The sequence below is a fragment of the Anguilla anguilla genome, chromosome 17 (genome assembly GCF_013347855.1).
Source record: "Anguilla anguilla isolate fAngAng1 chromosome 17, fAngAng1.pri, whole genome shotgun sequence".
NCBI classification, from domain to species: Eukaryota; Metazoa; Chordata; class Actinopteri; order Anguilliformes; family Anguillidae; genus Anguilla; species Anguilla anguilla.
In genome coordinates this window covers 2,328,176-2,348,795 of record NC_049217.1, presented here as the reverse complement: position 1 = coordinate 2,348,795, position 20,620 = coordinate 2,328,176, and the positions used below count along the sequence as shown (strand labels likewise).

The following is a 20,620-nucleotide window of genomic DNA, read 5'->3' as shown; positions in this document are numbered from 1 at the left end:
GAGGAAGTTTCTGAGTCTGCAGTGCTTCAGTAGGGCCTCTGATGGGGGGAATAAGGACATGCATTAAAGGGGAATCTAATAAAAGATGGGCATTTAACGTGTTGGCCCTCGTGCTAAAAATGATTCAACTATCTAACCTCTAATGTCTCATTTAACATTTAGACAACAAAAAAATAACTGATATATATACAGAGATCTATCCCAAACAATGATGTCCTCGGGGTATAATGCTTTTCATTTAACCCTATTGTAGAGAACTGATCCAAAAAATTACATGGAGACTTCAATTCATATGAAATTCAAACAAGACTCCAAACATGTTATGTTATAAATATTGTGATTGTGGCTTTAGAAATGTAGTGAACAATAGCTGTGTCACCATCACACAATTCAAAAGAGGCCTTAATTAACCTAATTGAAAAGAGGAGAGGATTCTGTTTACTTTATCACTTCAAATGGTCTTCTGTTAGATCCAGACAAAATATTTAGTTTTGACACGTAAAGTAGGTCACATTAGCTATTCTGACAGTGAGATCAGACAAAATACATTCAAACTTTTGAATTCCCCTTTGATGTACAGCACCAAGGGACTTTTCCAGGCAGGTGAGCTGTAGGTTTCCTTTTACCTTTTAGTAGTAAGGGAAACTGGGGGGCTCACTGGGGGGGCTCCCTTCTGCTGGTTTGTTCCTGTCGCTGCTGCATGCACAACTCCTCTGTCGTCCCTCTCCAACCCCCTCAAGTGGGCCCTCTGACACAGCCAGCTTGGGTCCGATCAGTTTTGCTTTCCGTCCTCGAGTCAGACTTCCTTGCTGGAAGATAAATAGTGCGGACATGGTCTCTGTACACCAGCACCAGAGAGTGAATCCTGAGACCAGCAGAACCTGATCTTCGTTTTCAGTTTCAAAGCATCGAAGGTAAGTCTGATGCATAATGATCATGGCTGCTAATGCTGTCATTATGTCGGTGTACATGCATTCTTTATGTGTTCATACATATGAGTTGAGCTACATGAGAGGCTATAGATTTAAACAGCAGCACAGGAGGTGACACAGTAATGTCCAGAATATGGCGAATATTAAAACTTTTAAGGTTGCTTTGAGATAGACACATTGACACACTTGTCATTGTTGTTAACATTGTCATTGTTAACATGCTGTATGCGTTCTTAATTCATGTTCCTTTTGTTTTTTAGCCAGTAAATGTTGCTCTGTAGTGCTAATCATGACTACAGTGCCTATTCATTATTATCCATTTCATGCATTTCTTCAAGTCGTGTCAATGTTTAGCACATATCACCTTTCACTTGACCTGAGAAATTTATGGTTTACAAAATGGGATCAAGACTTACCCACAGAGGGAAGCAAATATTCTCAACTGCCCCTCAACATTATCCTCAGTCTGATTTTGCAAATACTTGGGTGTATGTGGTAGTCCTGAAGTATGAGATTTTTCCTGATTTTACTTATCTGATATCAGCCATCAAAGAGTGCAAAGGTTGTTTTTGTGTGTGCTTATGACTTACAAAGAACATTACCTCTGGCTGAGATATTTTCAGTCTGCAAACCAGTATTTCTTGATTAATCAAGAAACAATCATATTCCTGGGCCTGGTTCTTCACCACAGACTGCTGTGGGAAACGGGAGGGAATGCATATGGTAGTACAGCAGTGAGGGAGACATTCTAGCGACTCAGTAGCTGCGAGTTTGAGTCCCGGGTGAGGCGCTGCTGCTGTACTAAATCATTTCTTCAGTAAATTTCCTGTAGTTTCACTGTAAATTTTAGCTGTATAATTACAGGGGAAAAGTCTAAAATGCAAATGTATTTTTCTGGGAATGTTTTTAGTCAGGTCTGACATTATTGCTCATATAAATATGGTAGACACACTTGTTCTCCTGCATTGTTGGTGGATCCTACAGGCTAGGTACAACTAATGTAATGTAATGAAAGACCTAATTTCTGTCTTTGCCAGTGGGGGATGGAGGAGATCAGCCTGTACGGGTACCAGGAGGAGGTAATACAGCCAGCCCTGGAGGGCAGGAACATCATTATTTGGCTGCCAACAGGAGGAGGAAAGACTCGAGCTGCTGTCTACGTGGCGAAGAGACACCTGGAGTCCAGGTCAGGGGCGAAGGTGGCTGTCCTAGTGAACAAGGTAATGTGTTGTCATAGAGTGACGTGTGTTCTGCGTGTGTACCTGCCTGCTCAGTGTTCGGCATCAGGGATGAGAGGGTTATGCGTTTCAGAGCTAGCAAGCATCGATTATGAGATTATTCACTAGTGACTGTAATACAATGAAGTCAAAAACTACTTATATGATTAACAGCCCACCAAGCCACCTTTAATTTCCCCAGCCTCTTCTCCAAAAAAACACCAGTTTAGCTTCCATTATGGTTTTTGGCACTGAAATAAAAGGACAGAAATATGAATGTAAACTTGAATGTAAAGTTTATGAATAAACATTTGTGTGGTTGCTTCAGCAGTTGTGTAGCTGTTACCAAATTTAAAAGTTAGAGAGCTGTAGCATCTTAAAACTTTACCAGTGTAGTCTTATGACCATTACACCCTAATGGGATTTTTCAGACTATCAAATAGTGCCACTATGTCACCTTTCTACCATTTCCAAACTCACCCAACTCACCCAAAAAATCACCCAACTTTAATGTTGAATATCTCAACCAATGAGATCTTGGTCTTCAGAAATGGCAGACCACTCAAAATACAGCTGTGAATCTCTGCTTTTCAACGACACTAACCATGACCCTCTGTCTAAAACAGTCGTGATGTTATTATGCAAACTATTTGTGTTTAATTGCCGCATGTCACCATAGTGGCCATATTGTTTGAGCAAAAATTCTTGAAAAGAATGTGGCATGTAAAGCTTGGTCCACAGATGCTGCATACCAAGTTTTGTTCGTATTGATCGAGTTGTTCTGGAACAGCTGTTGTTTTAGTGTTTTTAATAAAATTAAAAATGGCTGAAATTTCAAGCAGATGGAGCTTATGAGTTCTTGACTCTGGGTCAAACAGGGTGAGGGGCTTGAGCTTTCATAATCTTCTCCTTAAATCACCTTATTATTTAATTTAATTATATCACCTGTCTTAAAGGCTGTAGGAGAAGCAGAAATAGGCGGAAGGAAAATAAGAAGTTTAATAAGAATGCAAAATAACAGGTGGTACGTTGCTAAAGCAACCACACTAATGAAATGTTTGTGTTCCTTTATGCTTGGTAAAGGCACAGAACTAGATGACTAGAAAGTAGTAACTTTATTTTTAACTCTTTGTATGCAGAATAATTTTATTCCTATTCAAACAGCCAATGTAAAGCTTGCAATTGGTACATGGCTAATACAAACATTTAACAATGTTTTGATACTTTACCCAGGTTCACCTGGTGGACCAGCACTTCAACAAGGAGTTCCAGCCCTTCCTCGGGGGGCGATACAGGGTAGCACCCATTAGCGGGGACTGTGACCAGAAGGACTTCTTTGGCCGAGTGGTGCAGGACAGCGATGTGATCATCTGCACAGCCCAGATCCTGGAGAACAGCCTGAGGAGCACTGAGGAGGATAAACACGTGGAGCTGACCGGTACTGGCCACCTCCCTCTGGCAACTCCCTCTGCCTCCTCCTTCTGCCACCTCCTGTACCTCCTTCCTCTGCCTCCTCCCTCTGGCACCTCCCTCTGGCAACTCCCTCTGCCTCCTCCCTCTGCCACCTCCCTGTACCTCCTTCCTCTGTCTCCTCCCTCTGGCACCTCCCTCTGGCAACTCCCTCTGCCTCCTCTCTCTGCCTCCTCCCTCTGGCACCTCCTTCTGCCTCCTCTCTCTGCCTCCTCCCTCTGGCACCTCCATCTGCCACCTCGCCCTGGCACCTTCACAGAGCACACAGGGAATCAGTCCTTAGAGCACACAGGGAATCAGTCCTTAGAGCACACAGGGAATCAGTCCTTAGAGCACACAGGGAATCAGTCCTTAGAGCACACAGGGAATCAGTCCTTAGAGCACACAGGGAATCAGTCCTTAGAGCACACAGGGAATCAGTCCTTAGAGCACACAGGGAATCAGTCCTTAGAGCACACAGGGAATCAGTCCTTAGAGCACACAGGGAATCAGTCCTTAGAGCACACAGGGAATCAGTCCTTAGAGCACACAGGGAATCAGTCCTTAGAGCACACAGGGAATCAGTCCTTAGAGCACACAGGGAATCCAGGTCTCTGTTGGTATAAAATGACAGGAAAGCAACCTGCACAACCTCCTATAGAGTGCAGAACTATTTTTACCTGTCCCCTTTATAGTCAGATATCCCCTTGATTACATCATTGTACCTGAAGAAGACTTGCTGCTGAATGCACTGATTGTAAGGCTATGAATTGCTCTTCTGTTTCACTGTAATTAGCTATTACATTGTTTTGGTCGCTGCAAAGGTTGCTCTCCTGTTGTTTTATTATATTATACGAAGCCTCATTGAGTACCTAAGATTCTTCACATCCTCTTATACAGATACATTTTTCCATTCATATAAGAGGGAAACTTAATAACCTTGATGAGCTGCATATAAATATCCAGCATGGAGTGGCTCAGACTCAATGGAGGCTAATTAGTGTCCTGTGAGTAAAAACCCTGCCCACCTCCCAGCGTTCCCTGACTCAGCGATGTGATGTCCCTGATTAATAATCATGATGACAATAATAAAAAGAGAAAGACAGTCACACACTCTACCAGTGTTCAGACACACACTGTCTTCTTCAGGGTTTCTGCTGTGCAAATGCTGACTGGAGTCTTGTATATGAAGTGTAGGTGATTGACAGTGGGTATCGCCTTGGACTATGCAGCATGTGAATAATCCTTACCTATGTTAACACTTAAAATACTGAACAATATTTTACATAATATTAAATATCTGTGTCATGTAAACTAGTTATATAGGTACAAACAATGGATAAATACATACTGAGACATGATTTCCTGTCTTGTGAATTATGCATGCCTTTTGTAAGAAAAAAATGGACATCTCTCCAACTTGATGAAAATGGTGTTTATTTACAGGAACGGCACTCTGGATTCCAGAATTAATCTGAATTCTGTAATCTGAACACAATGACTTTAAAAACCGTTTTACAGACATAGCTTTCTGAGATGGAAACATATAAACAAAATCATATATTCAAAATAATGTGATTTGATTTAAGGAACCAGTGCCTGGCCTTCCTAAAGCAGTCTGCCAATCAGTAGGGGTCTGATGTTCCAGTCTCCAGAGGCCTATTGGGGAAACAGTCTATTGTACAGTTAATCAAGTCTCCTTCTTTGGAATAGTTCTTGACCACCCACCACTCCCAGTCGCTACTCTATAATTGAGTACTATGCCCATCAGTGGCAGCAAGTCATGTCTTACAGTATACTTATACCTCAATGAACCTTATGAAACTATCCAGGAGGCTGGCATGCTTGATTTGCCAGTGTTTGAGACTCAAGTGCATCACTGAGAATCTTACTCTTTGCTGTTCATTCATGCTTCCTCACCCCAGACTTCACCTTGCTGATCATCGATGAGTGCCACCACACCCACAAGGACAATGTCTACAACAAGATCATGCAGCGCTACGTGCAGGCCAAGCCGAAAAGTGGCTTACCCCAGGTCCTGGGACTAACTGCCTCTCCTGGGACAGGGGGAGCCAAAACCTTCCAGGGGGCAAAGGAGCACGTCCTGCAGGTCTGCAACAGGCCATGCGACCGCATTCTGTATTAGCTTCAGAGGCAGTGCAGTGTTGCGATTCCCTTACTACCCAACTGCAGCAGTCTAGGCATGAGAGCAGGAGCTGTGAAGAGCAGGTGATGAGGAAGGGGAGGATGCTTTGGTCATTGTATAGAGGGTGTCTACATGCCCGACTCACTGGGACGTTGCGGAAAGAGAAGGCGAGTTGTTCATGTAAGGCTAGCCCTAGGCTTCATGCAGTAGACTAGCTCTGAGTGACCTCTCCTATAACATTTAGACCAGGGGTCTCCAACTTTATCTGAAAAGGGCTGATGTAGCTTTCAATAGCCTTACATCACATACTCGCCAAAGGCCTAATCCCTAATGAAAAACAGACAAGAGGGCTGGAAGCCTTGAAATTGCACAAAAAGTCGTTATGATGACAAGTCCTCTGCTTCTGGTTCCCTGAATAGGTCCTAAATATCTGAATAATTTACTGATTAATTAGGATAAATATGGAACACATCCCTGAAGACCACTCAGTACAAAGGAACAGCAGTACCACAGGCTCTGCGACACCTGGAACAGCCAAACTGTAGGGTGACATATGCACCATGAGACACCTGGAACAGCCCGACTGTAGGGTGACTTATGCATCATGTGACACCTGGAACAGCCCGACTGTAGGGTGACATATGCACCATGAGACACCTGGAACAGCCGAGCTGTAGGGTGATATATGCATCATGTGACACCTGGAACAGCCCCACTGTAGGGTGACATATGCATCATGTGACACCTGGAACAGGCAGACTGTAGGGTGATATATGCATCATGTGACACCTGGAACAGCCTGACTGTAGGGTGATATATGCATCATGTGACACCTGGAACAGGCAGACTGTAGGGTGATATATGCATCATGTGACACCTGGAACAGCCTGACTGTAGGGTGATATATGCATCATGTGACACCTGGAACAGGCAGACTGTAGGGTGATATATGCATCATGTGACACCTGGAACAGCCCGACTGTAGAGTGATATATGCATCATGTGACACCTGGAACAGCCCGACTGTAGGGTGATATATGAATCATGTGACACCTGGAACAGCCTGACTGTAGGGTGACATATGCGTTCTTTGTTCGGCTCCCAGGCTCTAGTTGCTCTGAGCACTGTTCTCTCTGTGACTGACAGATCTGTGCCAACCTGGACGCCTCGGCCATCGTGTCTCCCCAGGAGAACTCTGAGGAGCTGCAGAGGAAGGTCCCCAAGCCAGTGAAGAAGTATGACATCGTCAACCAGAGACCGAAGGTGAGCCACTCTTACTCTGATCTCAGGCTTATGGTTCGAGAGGGAAATTGAAAAATATCAAATTTAATAGCAAACCTCCTTGGTCACCAAATGCTTATGAGACTGCAGGTCTGCCGTCCAGCCCATCTGCACAGCAGGACTTATGTCTTGCGTGTCTATGATGGCACTGTATTAGCTTGCTCTTTTACTGGTCCCTAGTTCTAACTGTGGATTTCTAGCCATGTTAAATGCCCTTACTGTAAGTTGCTTAGTTTCTAATAGAGATATTGTTTGTAACTGTCTCTCAGGACCCCTTTGGGGACCACCTGAAGTCGATGATGAGTAAGATACATGAGTTCAGCGCAGTGGAAAATCTCAGGAGTGATTTTGGCTCACAGGAGTATGAGGCTGATGTGGTTCAGCTTGAGAAACAAGGTGAGCTTTGTGTACCTGAAAATGAATGATAACAGTCATTTTATTTGTGTAAATTTCCTTGTATGGTGCACTAAGTAAAAATATATACAGAGAAATAAAACAGAATAAACTCAAAAACAAAATAAAAGAGGAGGAGTCAAATAACTACTATATAAGTTTTTTTTATATAAATGGGTATTTAAATGAAAAAGTGGGTCTTTAAGCAAGATGGAATTGTGTAATGGCTTAATTGTATTGGTTTTCAGTTATCTTTACACTTATGTCACACCTTGTATCAGTGTTACATGGTTTCCTTGGCTAGGGTCAATTATGCTGGCTATGTTGTTTCATTACATTGGTTTGAAATGGTTGTGTTGTTGATTGGTTAGGTGCTGTACAGTCATGTCCTCTTTGTTGGATAATGCCATTGGTTGGTTGTATTGTAATGTACTGCTGTGGAGGCGGCCCTGTGTCATTACCCTGGTCCGTCCTGGTTCCAGCTGCGGTGGAGGGGAACAGGAAGCTGGCTCAGTGCGCTCTCCACCTGCGTCAGTACAACGACGCGCTGCTCATCAACGACACGGTGCGCATGGCTGACGCATTCCGGCTGCTCAGGGACTTCTACAGCAGAGAGGCGGAGAAGCGCGTCGGGCTGGATGACACCGACCACTTCCTGTTCGATCTGTTCCAGGGTGAGGACCAGTCCTCCTCAGCCACGCCCACTCTCGTCTTCCCCCCAGAGAGGCTTACCCCCTGTAGAGAAGCAATATTAATGAGTAATGTGTAGCATTTACATAGCTCACTTCAAGATCACAGAGTGCTTCACAGTGAAGTGGGGAATTCACCTTAAACCATCATCACTGGCCAAAGTATGACAGCCATTTTGCATCAGAACGCAAACCACATATTAGCTTAGGTAGACAGCGAGGGAATTACTAACACAAATAAATTAGCAGATGATTAAGTGGCCAGGTTGAAAAAGCCAGTGTAAGTGTGATAAGCTTGCTTTGGCAATACCTTCCTTATTTTATTTTATTTATTCTTTATTTTACCAGGAAAACTGCATTGTGATTGATATCTACTTTTAAAGAGGGACCTGGCATATACAGTTGTTAAATCAATATCACAATAAGAAGACTCATAAGCAGGTGATAGGACAAGTTGTAGAAACAGTTGAACAGATTAAATTATTAAAGCTTTTTGGTGTGCAGTAGTAAAAACCCATTTCCCAAATTTCTGTGTAAGGTGGGGGAATTTTTAAAAAGCAATACATTTCTAGAACGAAGCTGATAGCTACTGGTATTCCAGTGAAGTAAATAGCTCAAGTAATAAAGTTGCTTTTCTATGATGCCTTTTTAAATTTAGAGATACAAGTGAATGGACCCATGTAAAATTAATGAAGTACAACCAGTCTTTTCATGGAGAAGACAGTGATGAGTGAGTGATTTGGCTTTTGTAATGAAATGCTCTATGATACATGGCCTCCTGACAGGGAAAAAGCCATACAGTAGCAGGAGACACCAGGGCCTGTGCTGGTCAGACCAATGCTTTTTAGACAGAGAAGCTTTGACTAACGGTTGCTAAGGTGATGATGGCTCTTCCCGTAGTGAACGAAGCTGAACTGCAGGCGCTGGCGGCTCTGACGCAGTTTGAGAATCCCAAGCTGGGGCAGCTGCAGAAGACCCTGCTGGAGCAGTTTGTGGGGCAGAATAAGTCCCGTGGGATTCTCTTCTCCAAGACCCGCGTCAGCACCCACTGCCTGTTTGACTGGGTCTCCGACAACCGCCCCATGCAGGATGCCGGCATTAAGGCTGCCATATTGACCGGAGCCAGCAACCAGGCCAGTCACATGACACAGGTATCCACACCAGTCACATGAACTCTGAGCTCGGTATAGTGGGATTTTGGAACCTTCTTCAGACAGAAAAGTCAACAGTTTTTTTAGGGATGAAGTAGGTGAAATTTACTTCACAGTCAGAGCTACATAACTTTCCCTTAAGGTTCCATGATGTCTAGATGTGTGGTGATTGTGGAGGCCTCAAAAGGCATCAGACTTCATCCTAGTGTTCATGAAACCACACTCTAATCTGTTTGAATGGAAATTGTTATCATCTTGGAATATGGGGACATCCTGAAGGAACAGTGTTTGCAAAGTGATACAGCGTAACCAACAAGCTGTAGCATAAATATAAAGATGCCTGAAAACCAGTACTATGAAAGCATCACCACGGGGTACACCTGGTCTTGTACAATAGCATGATATGCCTTGGCCATTACATGACCATGCAAAGCTGCCTTTGGGCCCAATCACTCTGCTAAGATGAGCTGTACATACTGTTATAGATCCACCACTATGTTTAACAGCTGGCAACCCATGCAGATGTAGGAAAAAGTGTAAAAGTTGGCTGATCAGACTGTATTACTTTTTCCATTTCTTGGGTGCAGGTTTTGTACTCAGGCCAGGTTATGAATTTTCTGTGCTCTGGCCTTTATTTCCACATGGCAATCTTGACAGGGACGCCTGCTTTGCGACGCTCACAACATCCAGTTTTTTGAGACTCAGTCACAGAGGTGTTTTTTCAAATCTGTGGTCATTTTTGAGGCCATAGTTTTGGGATGTTTAGCAATCATCCTGTTTTTTGTCTGTCCCAAAAAACAGGATAATTGCTAAAGTGGTGAGCTTCAATTTGCAAGCTCTTTACCGATGCAAATTATTTATGTTTCTCATATTATTGCACCAGCAGTTCTGACACTGGCCTGTTTTGTTAGTTGCCTCATGCTTCTTTGGAGACTCACGTATTAAAGACCTGATTGCCAGACCTCTTTTATCACAAACACACACTGCTAATTTGCATTCAGCTTAATTTAGCTTCTTCAAAGTACTTCAAGTCTTTTTTTATGTGGTGTTTCCATTATTTTCTCCAACACCTATCGCTAATCACTACCACTTCAGCTTCACTACTGCCCAAGTAACTGACACAAAAGCAAGCCTTAAGACATGTTTTAGGGTTTTTTGAAAAGTCCTTAGTCATAAAAATGAATAAGCCAGAAGATAGATTCATGTTTGACCTGTGTGTGAGGGATGGGGTGCAGGGGATTTTGAGCATAATGTTTCTTGGTGGCTGCTGTCCATTGCAGAAAGATCAGAAGCAGACCATTCGACAGTTCCGTGAGGGTGCCTTGAATCTCCTCATCTCCACCAGTGTGGCTGAGGAGGGCCTGGACATCCCAGAGTGCAACCTGGTGGTGCGTTACGGGCTGCTGACCAATGAGATCGCCATGCAGCAGGCCAGCGGGCGCGCCCGGGCAGAGGACAGCGTGTACTCCGTGGTGGCGCGGGCAGGTGGTCAGGAGGTGCGGAGGGAGCGCACTAATGAGTACCTGGAGGAGCTGAGCAGGAGGGCCATCGCAGAGATCCAGAGTATGGAGCAGCTCGCCTTCCAGCAACAGGTGAGCCTACAGGGTCCGCCCCCATGACCATGTCTTTGTGTTGGGCATGTCTCTGTCTCTCTCTGTCTCTGTGACCATGTCTCTGTCTCTCAATTTCAATTTCAAAGTGGCTTTATTGGCATGACGAATATAGGCACTTGTTTTGCCAAAGCAGTGGTTAAAACATACAACTATATACGATGAATCCAAGAATCTGAATTTGTTATATAAAAAATATAAAAATATATACAAAAATATCAGTAAGTGATGTTAGGTGTGTGTGTGTCTGTCTGACTATCTGTGTGTTGTGTGCATGAGTGAATATGTGTCTGCATGTACGTGTTTCCCTTCTCTTTTTGCTCTCCTCTCCCTCAGGTAGTGGAGTGTGATTTCTCTTCTCTTTTTGCTTTCCTCTCCCTCAGGTAGCAAAGTGTGATTTCCCTTCTCTCTTTGCACTCCTCTTCCTCAGGTAGTGGAGTGTGATTTCCCTTCTCTTTTTGCTCTCCTCTCCCTCAGATAGCGGAGTGTGATTTCTCATCTCTTTTTGCTCTCCTCTCCCTCAGGTAGCAAAGTGTGATTTCCCTTCTCTCTTTGCTCTCCTCTCCCTCGGGTAGTGGAGTGTGATTTCCCTTCACTTTTTGCTCTCCTCTCCCTCAGGTAGCGGAGTGTGATTTCCCTTCTCTCTTTGCTCTCCTCTCCCTCAGGTAGCGGAATGTGATTTCTCTTCTCTTTTTGATCTCCTTTCCCTCAGGTAGCGGAGTGTGATTGCTCTTCTCTTTTTTCTCTCCTCTCCCTCAGGTAGCGGAGTGTGATTGCTCTTCTCTCTTTGCTTTCCTTTCCCTCAGGTAGCGGAGTGTGATTTCTCTTCTTTTTTTGCTCTCCTCTCCCTCAGGTAGTGGAGTGTGATTTCCCTTCTTTCTTTGCCCTCCTCTCCCTCAGGTTGCGGAACTGCAGAGGCAAAGTGTGATTTCTCTGCGGCTGGCGGAGCTTCAGCTGACGGAAAGGCAAAACCGCTGCCTAGCATCTGATGTCCGACTCCATTGCCGGCTCTGCAACACCCCAGTTGCCCAGGGCAATGACATGCAACTGATTAATGGCTCACAATATGTCAACATCAACCCTAACTTTGAGTGAGCCTTCCGTCCTGCTTCTCACTGCTCTGTTTCTCTGTGCTCATGGATTTGGGTGTGTGTGTGTGTGGTGTACACATCTGTACAGCGTACACATACACACAGTGGCCTCCCAGCTGTTTCTGAGCTGCTGGAACCACCACATCTGGCGCCAGCAACTATCCCACTGTCAGAGTTGTTCAATTCACACATCTTGCCCATTCTAATGTTTGGTCAGGCAGCCAGATGAGTTCCTGCTTGGAGGCACAGCCTATTTGCATTAATGAGCAGCTGGCAAGGTGCATGAAATGGCCACTGGGTGTACGTGTGCCCTTTACTTCAAATCTACAATGACTAATTTCATTTTTGGACAAGTGTATACCATACAGACTTACCTATATATTCATTTTGAGAAAATATGGGACACAGATTTGTAAAGGAAAAGAGAAGGACCCCAGTTGAGACTTCAGCCATTCTCACATGCAGTGTGTGTGAGATCTCCAGGGCTGCTGCTGCTGTGAAGCAGAGATGATGCCCTATGCTTATCAGTGTGCAATTAGTCAGGGCTTACAATGTTACATGGTATTTGTCAGGGTTTATTAAATTGATACTGTTCAGGGGGAAAAATGCAACATTTTCCATGGTGTACTACATGGAATGTGATTGGTTAAGATTTTGTGCATTAATGGCATGTGATTGGTTGGTTTTTACTACATTAATGGCATGTCATTGGTTGGTTTTTACTACATTAATGGCATGTGATTGGTTGGTGTTTACTACAGAAATGGCATGTGATTGGTTGGGGTTTACTACATTAATGGCATGTGATTTGTCAGGGTTTAATACATTAATGGCATGTGATTGGTTGGTGTTTACTACATTAATAGCATGTGATTGGTTGGGGTTTACTACATTAATAGAATGTGATTGGTTCAGGGTTTATTACATTAATGGCAGGTGATTGGTTGGGGTTTACTACATTAATAGAATGTGATTGGTCAGGGTTTACTACATTAATGGCAGGTGATTGGTTGGGGTTTACTACATTAATAGAATGTGATTGGTCAGGGTTTATTACATTAATGGCAGGTGATTGGTTGGGGTTTACTACATTAATAGAATGTGATTGGTCAGGGTTTACTACATTAATGGCATGTGATTTGTTGGGGTTTATTACATTAATGGCAAGTGATTGGTTGGGGTTTACTACATTAATGGCATGTGATTGGTCAGGGTTTGCTACATTAATAGAATGTGATTGGTCAGGGTTTACTACATTTGATTGGTTGGGGTTTACTACATTAATGGCATGTGATTGGTCGGGGTTTACTATATTAATGGCATGTGATTGGTCAGGGTTTACTACATTAATGGCATGTGATTGGTCAGGGTTTACTATATTAATGGCATGTGATTGGTTGGGGTTTACTATATTAATGGCATGTGATTGGTCGGGGTTTATTACATTAATGGCATGTGATTGGTCAGGGTTTACTACAAAGCAGGAGCGAAGGTGGAGCTTGACAGGACGTTTGAAGACTGGGAGCCCGGGCGTGAGATCAGCTGTGCCAACTGTGGCAAGGTGAGCTTCTCCACATGCATTCATTGGATAGATTCTGTCTTACTGACATTCAAACTTTTAATGGCTTTGTTATTCAAAAACCACATATGTGGGTAATATTCACAGTGTGTGTTGGTATATATTAGTTTGTATACACCATACCCACTCTTAAGTTTTTAAGGATCCCAGTTAATTGTGAGCCAACTCCACAAGTAGGCGGAGGCTGTCCTGTTGGCTCTAGTGTAGGCGAGGGTCAGGACTTTGAACCTGAACCTGGCAGCGACCGGTAGCCAGTGGATTGGCCTCAGCAGAGGAGTGACGTGACAGAAATTATGAATGTTGAAGAAAAGTCGGCTAGTAGCATTTTGAATCATCTGTAGAGGCTGTATGGCACAGGCTGGCAGGCTTGCAAGGAGGGTGTTGTAGTAATCTAGACGGGAGATTACCATGGCCTGGATGAGTAGCTGGGCGGAGTGTGTGGTTAGGTATGGTTGAATTCTCCTGATGTTGTACAATAGGAATCTGCAGGACTGTGATGTTGCCTCGATGTACTCCTTTAAGTCCTGCCGGTCATCCAGAACCACCCCCAGGTTCTTTGCAGAGTGCGAGGCAGTCACTGTGCTGTCATCAACAGTGATTGAGAGCTCCCGTAGCAAGGTACTGTAGGGGATGAACAGCAGCTCGGTCTTGTTAAGGTTGATCTTCCGATGATGCCTGGCTATACATGTTGAGATATCAGCCAGGCAGGCAGATATTCTCTCATTGACCTGTATGGCAGAGGGAGGGAAAGAGATGAAGAGTTGTGTATCATCAGCATAACAGTAATAAGAGAAGCCATGTGAATTAATGACTGAACCAAGAGATTTGGTGTAAATGGAGAATAAGCCCCAGTACAGATCCCTGTGGGACTCCTGTAACAAGGGGATGAGGTGCAGAGACAGACCCCATCCAGGTGACCTGGTAGGACCTATCTGCAAGATAGGAACCAAACCAAGAGAGGACAGTCCCAAAAATTCCCATCTCAGCCAGTTTGGATAGGAGTAGTTTGTGGTTGACCCTGTGGAATGCTGCAGACAGGTCTAGGAGGATCAGGACAGAGGAGAGGGATGAAGCTCTTGCTGAGGCCCTGGGGGTATGCAAGAAGGCAATGCAGCTGGAGTGGAGGTGTTATTTGGGGTGATCCGGGTCTCTGTGAGGCAAGGAAGTGAAGAGACTTTGTCTTGGCATGGGCAGTGATTAAGTCATACATGCTGAATGAAGACTACACACAACAATGTTCTCAACCAACAAAAAACTGATTTATTATAATGATACATCATATTAAATGATAGATCTTATAATGATATATCTCTTATAAATTTTTCAGCTCTTTGCCTATGTTTAATTGTGGTCTGAAACAAACCATTACAATGAATGTCTGGGCATGTGTTTATTGTGTGTGTAGGAATGGGGGATGGAGATGATCTACAAGGAGGTGACTCTGCCCAACCTGGGTATTAAAAACTTTGTCCTGGACAGCCTGGGCCACAGACAGTCTGTCAAGAAATGGAAGGATGTCCCATTTTGCGTTGAGGACTTCAAATACACAGACTATGTCCTTAAAAAGTTCCCTGATCTGCTCTGAGGACACACGTGCCCTTTTCTCCCATAGATACAGGGCTGTTAACACTCTCACTTCTTCACTGGACCAGCCCCTGAGAGACCAATCAAACACAGTATGTGATTACCCCCACTTTCACTCCTATCTCATTCTCCTAATGCAGTGGTGTCAAACTCGTGCCATGGAGGGCCGTGTGTATGCAGCCTCAGATCTTGATTATATAATTAGTTAAATTATTTGCTGAATTAGGGATGCAGGTTTGTGCACAATGGTGACCCGACGTCTATGGTGACCCGCATTGTCTAGATAAAATTTTTCTTATATTCTGTGCTTCAATGCAGTTAAACGCATATGGCTGAATGAGTAATTGGACTCAATTAAGGCAGCATTAATTGGTTGGAATGAAAACCTGCATACACACGGCCCTCCATGGCACGAGTTTGACACCACTGTCCTAATGGTACCTATTATATGGGAGGTATTTTTTATTTTGTATCTTGTTACAAAATACAAAATACCTCCCAAATAAATGCATCTAAGTTTCTGTCAGAATTGTAGAGACGTTGAAGGCGGTAGTGGTATAAACTGTCACAGTTCCTGTTTCTGACCAGCAGAGGCCGCCAGTTCCCCAGCCCTTGTGTGTCTCATTTTTGTATGTTTTGTCTTCCCTGATTGTCATTGTATTGTCATTTGCATCTCCTTCCCTTTGTATATAAGTCCCTTGTTCTCCCCATGTCTGCTTAGTCTTAGGGTGCGCTCCAATACTCAAAAAATCTATCCACCGTTCCTCAACTACCACCTCATCTCCTCTGTGCCCCGGAAACCGATATTTGTGTCCTCCCTTCTCTAGTATCCCAATATTGGAGGAGATGAGCGAATCTTCTTCAAACTTGGCTGCTTAGGCTCATTCCAACTGCTTATTTTATCTGTCCTTGTCACCTTTGTCCTTGAATGACCGAGAGGTCCAGCATCTTTAAGATCACCATCCTTAAGGTCATTCCAACCTGTTAAATGCTCCTTGAAGAAGGTGAGGAGCTAGGAGGCTCCGAAGAATGTTTAATCAAGGAAACATGTGGAAGTATTTTTCAGAATACATGACATATAAATGATCGAACTCTCCCCATCTGCCATCTCTGTAATTGACGTGGCTTCAAACTGATGTTTGAAAGAGCAAGAACGTTCCATTTGCCCGATATGTTTCCTCGATTTCTCCATCCTCACGTCCTTTCCTCACAACCTTTCCATTTTTGCATTTTTTCCTTGCATCTTCCATAGGGTGGAGCTAAGGAGTTAGGAAAGGATGCAAGGAAAGGATGCAAGGAAGTAAAATTAAGCAATTAGACAGAGACCCTTGTCTCCTCCCAGCGAAGGATACATCAATGTATCGTCCCGCGGAAGTCGTTTCAGGTTTCTTGGTGACATCATTGTGCTCATGCCCACAGAGATTGAAAGCCTATTCCACAGAATCTGGCACTATCCAAATTTTAGAAAGTGGAGAAATGGCTGAGTATTTTCCAACACACAAATCTAAGTGCCTGTCCAGTACAAGTAGTATTATAGTCCACTTTTCCAAATAGGCCCAAGTGAAAAAAAAAGCATTAATCAAAATGACATTGTGAAATGACAATTCTATAAGGTGAATTTTGAGGGTTCTTGGACTTTCACCCAAATACCACTGTTGAAGACTGGTGAAGCCACAAATGACACAGGATATAAATGGCATGGAAGTGTCAAAAGGACAGCAGATTACACCAGGCTATGAAAAATACCTAGAGAAAGTATCTAGAGAAATGATAGGTAGAATCATAAGATCACATTCCATCAGAAAAGGCAAATTATTACGATCAGTTTCTCTATTCCTGGAGGAGTAGGAGGGGGTCTCTTGAGGGTATTACACGCCTAGTCCTGTCCAGGCCGTATTTGGGCAAACAAAGAGGGTGGTGTGGAAGGCTTGCTCAGGACAGTCTGCTTAACAGTTTTCCTGGTACCATAGTTATAGCCATATGGAGTCATTTAGTTATTTACTTTGTTGGTAAACATGTTTATGTTTATTTGCCTTAGCCAGCATGTAATCCTGAGTTCAGCTATAGGTATTGAATGTGTCCATATGTTCAAATATGAACATTAGGGAACAATAACTTGGATAATATGAAGCAACAAATACATTTCACTAATCTACAGAAATGTTTCTGTATTAGCCTATGTTAGATACAATGAACTTGCTCTGTTTGTTCAGATATCCAGCACATTGGGACTCATGAAATAACAGTAATGTTTTGTATACTATGACATGTTTACTTTGATCTAATGTTGCTGATTACATATTAATTAGTATTAATCTCGACATGAACTGCAAGGTCAGGTTTTTGTGTTCTACATACAACTACTTTCACTTGAACCTCAGAAGCTATTTTGTAGACTTAAATGGCCATGTGTAAGATCTGTGATTGGCTATGGGAATATCTGTGGGCTCAACATAAGTCAGTTATGACTGATACTTCATCAATAGTTGACATCTACTTTAATGATGGAGAAGCATATAAACCAGTGGTGTCAAACTCGTGCCATGGAGGGCCGTGTGTATGCAGGTTTTCATTCCAACCAATTAATGCTGCCTTAATTGAGTCCAATTATTCATTAAGCCATATGCATTTAACTGCATTGAAGCACAGAATATAAGAACATTTTTATTTAGACAATGTGAGTCACCATAGACGTCGGGTCACCATTGTGCACAAACCTGCATCCCTAATTCAGCAAATAATTTAACTAATTATATAATCAAGATCTGAGGCTGGAATGAAAACCTGCATACACACGGACCTCCATGGCGCGAGTTTGACACCACTGATATAAACTGTCTCCTCCCCACCTTTCCTCCACATACATCCGGGCAGGAGACGAGTGGTAGTGGGTGGGGGGGGAGTGGGGGGGGGGGCGGAAGAAAGGAGGTGAGGAGTGAAATCTGATGGGGCGCATCTTTTGTGTGGGAAATCCAGGTTCAGAAATGAAAGGTCCTCTACAGTATTTTGTTCCAAATATTTGGTTTGCAAATTAGCATAATTCTTCTGCCAGGCAGTACAATTAATTAGTGAAATCAGCTGGGTTCACGGGTGGAAGAAAGACACGGCAAGACCTTTTTACTGAGAATCTAAATAGTTTCTAAATACTTAAAATCCTGAACCTGCTCTAGTTCAAGGCCTTTGATGGTTACCATAGGACTGAGGAGAGAAGGACGGATAAAATATGTGATTGGAATGAGCCCCTGTTGAAACTCCCAGAAACAGGAGCTGAAGATGGCCGCAGTACAGGCCTGGCAGAGCTTCACCAGGGAAGATACCCAGCCTGTAATTTAAAGGGTGAGCCTGGCAGAGCATCACCAGGGAAGATACCCAGCCTGTAATTTAAAGGGTGAGCCTGGCAGAGCATCACCAAGGATGATACCCAGCCTGTAATTTAAAGGGTGAGCCTGGCAGAGCATCACCAAGGATGATACCCAGCCTGTAATTTAAAGGGTGAGCCTGGCAGAGCATCACCAAGGATGATACCCAGCCTGTAATTTAAAGGGTGAGCCTGGCAGTGCAGGCCTGGCAGAGCTTCTCTAGGGAAGATGCCCAGAGTCTGGAAATGTCTATGGGTTGCAGACTTCAGGCAGTCATCAAACGCAAAGGATTTGCCACCAAGTGCTAAATATGATGACTTTATTTAAGGTTGTGTTAATTTGTCCAATTTCTTTTGGTCCAGTTCTTTTGGGAACTATGTATAAAAAAGGGCTGTGTTTTCCACATGAATCACACAATATGGGTGTAAATAACTTCAAATTAAAGCTGAAAGTCTGCTATTCTGCTATTCTCAATGATATTCATTGTTTCATTTCAATTTCAATGTGCTGGAGTACAGAGCCAAAACAGCAAAAATTATGCCACTGTCCAGATACATACGGACTGTACTGTATAGAAATTTAATAATACATATTAGTATCAAATTCAATCAATCAAATCAATCAAATTTTATTTGTATAGCGTATTTTACAGCACTTGTCACAATACGCTTCACAGACAACCCTAGCCTAAACCCCTACAGGAGCAAGCCTAATCCAACAGTGGCAAGGAGAAACTCCCTGTGGCAGATGGGAAGAAACCTCGGAAGGAACCAGGCTCAAGGGGGAAACCCATCCTCAGTTTTACAGGGGGTGGGTTTATGATGTGGCTCAGATGATGGGCAGGCCGGGTGGTGGTGATGAGGAGCAGCAGGTGGCGACGGATGTGGGCACGGTCGTGGTAATGACGAAAGAGGGGCTGGAGCGCAGTGGTGGGGGAGACCAGACGACTCTCAAAGCACTCTCGAAGATTGGGGCAAGAGCCCTGCCGGCAGCGTGGGGAAGAAGGTAGAAATGGCGATTAGGGAATTTGCAATAGAACAGACAGAAGATGAAGTGGCAGTGGTATGAATTGGGGGGCCCCAATACAAATAAGCATACATGTTTCTAGAAATACACTATATGACCAAAAGTTGACACCTGTTTTTCATAGTTTGGGCTAGGCACCATAGGCCCAGTGAAGGAAAATGTTAATGCTACAGCATACTATCACATTCTAGATGATTCTGTGCTTCCCTAACACTTTGGGGAAGGCCCTTTCCTGTTTCAGCATGACAATGTCCCCTGGCTCACAGCGAGGTCCATATAGAAATGGTTTTGTCGAGAATCGTGTGGACTTGACTGGCTAGCACAGAGCTCTGACCTCAACACCATCCAACACCTTTGGGATCAATTGAAAAGTCAATTGCGAGCCACGCCTAATCGCCCAATCAGTGCCTGTGAGATCACTAATGGCTGAATGGAGGCAAATCCCTGCAGCAGCTAAGGTTGGACCAACTCCATATTAATGGCCATAATTTTGGATGAGATGTTGGATGTCAGGTGTCCACATACCATGTAGTACCTTGGCCATGTAGTGTATATAGCCATGCACATACAATATGAGAATTTACTAGTGCCTGCCATATATATTTTTTTAATGGTAAGTGGTTTTATAATGTGACTTTGGCCCTGATGAATTAATGTCTAATTTGATTACCTTAGTACACTCAAATTATGGCTTAAGGCTAAGTGGCCTTGCCCTAAAATGATGGAAATTAAGGCATGACATAGGTCTAAGGCAAAAACATTTGATTGGCTGCCTTAAATGGTACTTGCACTTTCCATCAATAATTGCACCAATTGATTAAGTATTTATGATCCTCTCCCACAGTTATAGTTCCCACAGGTAAGGTTCAGTATCCCACATTCAGTACTGCTGCCTCCCTCTTCTTCACTCTCAGAAATAAAGGTACACAAGGGTACAAATTCTGTACAAGTACGAAACTGTACCTCAAAAGGTACTAGTGACCAGTGAAGCGATTGTACCTTTCTAGGTAGTGAATGGAAGAAAAAAAAATGCTGGTGGGAGTGGGCGCAAGGAATTGCATGTTATGCATTCAAACAACAAAGCGCTTCTCGTCACATTAATACTGCTAATTA

At 43.5% G+C, this 20,620-nt stretch overlaps 1 protein-coding gene across 2 annotated transcripts; it reads left to right on the top strand.

Moving 5' to 3' along the window:
* Positions 1 to 688: 688 nt before the first annotated feature.
* On the top strand, positions 689 to 15,326 carry LOC118216109 (probable ATP-dependent RNA helicase DHX58). 2 transcript variants are annotated; one of them, XM_035397131.1, is made up of 12 exons: positions 689 to 914; positions 1,970 to 2,152; positions 3,383 to 3,587; positions 5,524 to 5,708; positions 6,891 to 7,007; positions 7,295 to 7,421; positions 7,901 to 8,092; positions 9,008 to 9,258; positions 10,539 to 10,850; positions 11,769 to 11,959; positions 13,427 to 13,520; positions 14,944 to 15,326. In XM_035397131.1, the coding sequence occupies exons 2-12, from the start codon at positions 1,976 to 1,978 to the stop codon at positions 15,121 to 15,123; spliced, it is 2,031 nt and encodes a 676-aa protein (XP_035253022.1). In that variant the 5' UTR covers positions 689 to 914; positions 1,970 to 1,975; the 3' UTR covers positions 15,124 to 15,326. The 2 variants fall into 2 exon arrangements, 1 of the variants encoding a protein (XP_035253022.1); XR_004762966.1 differs by lacking the exon at positions 11,769 to 11,959 and having other exon boundaries at positions 14,944 to 15,078.
* The last annotated feature ends 5,294 nt before the right edge of the window (positions 15,327 to 20,620 follow it).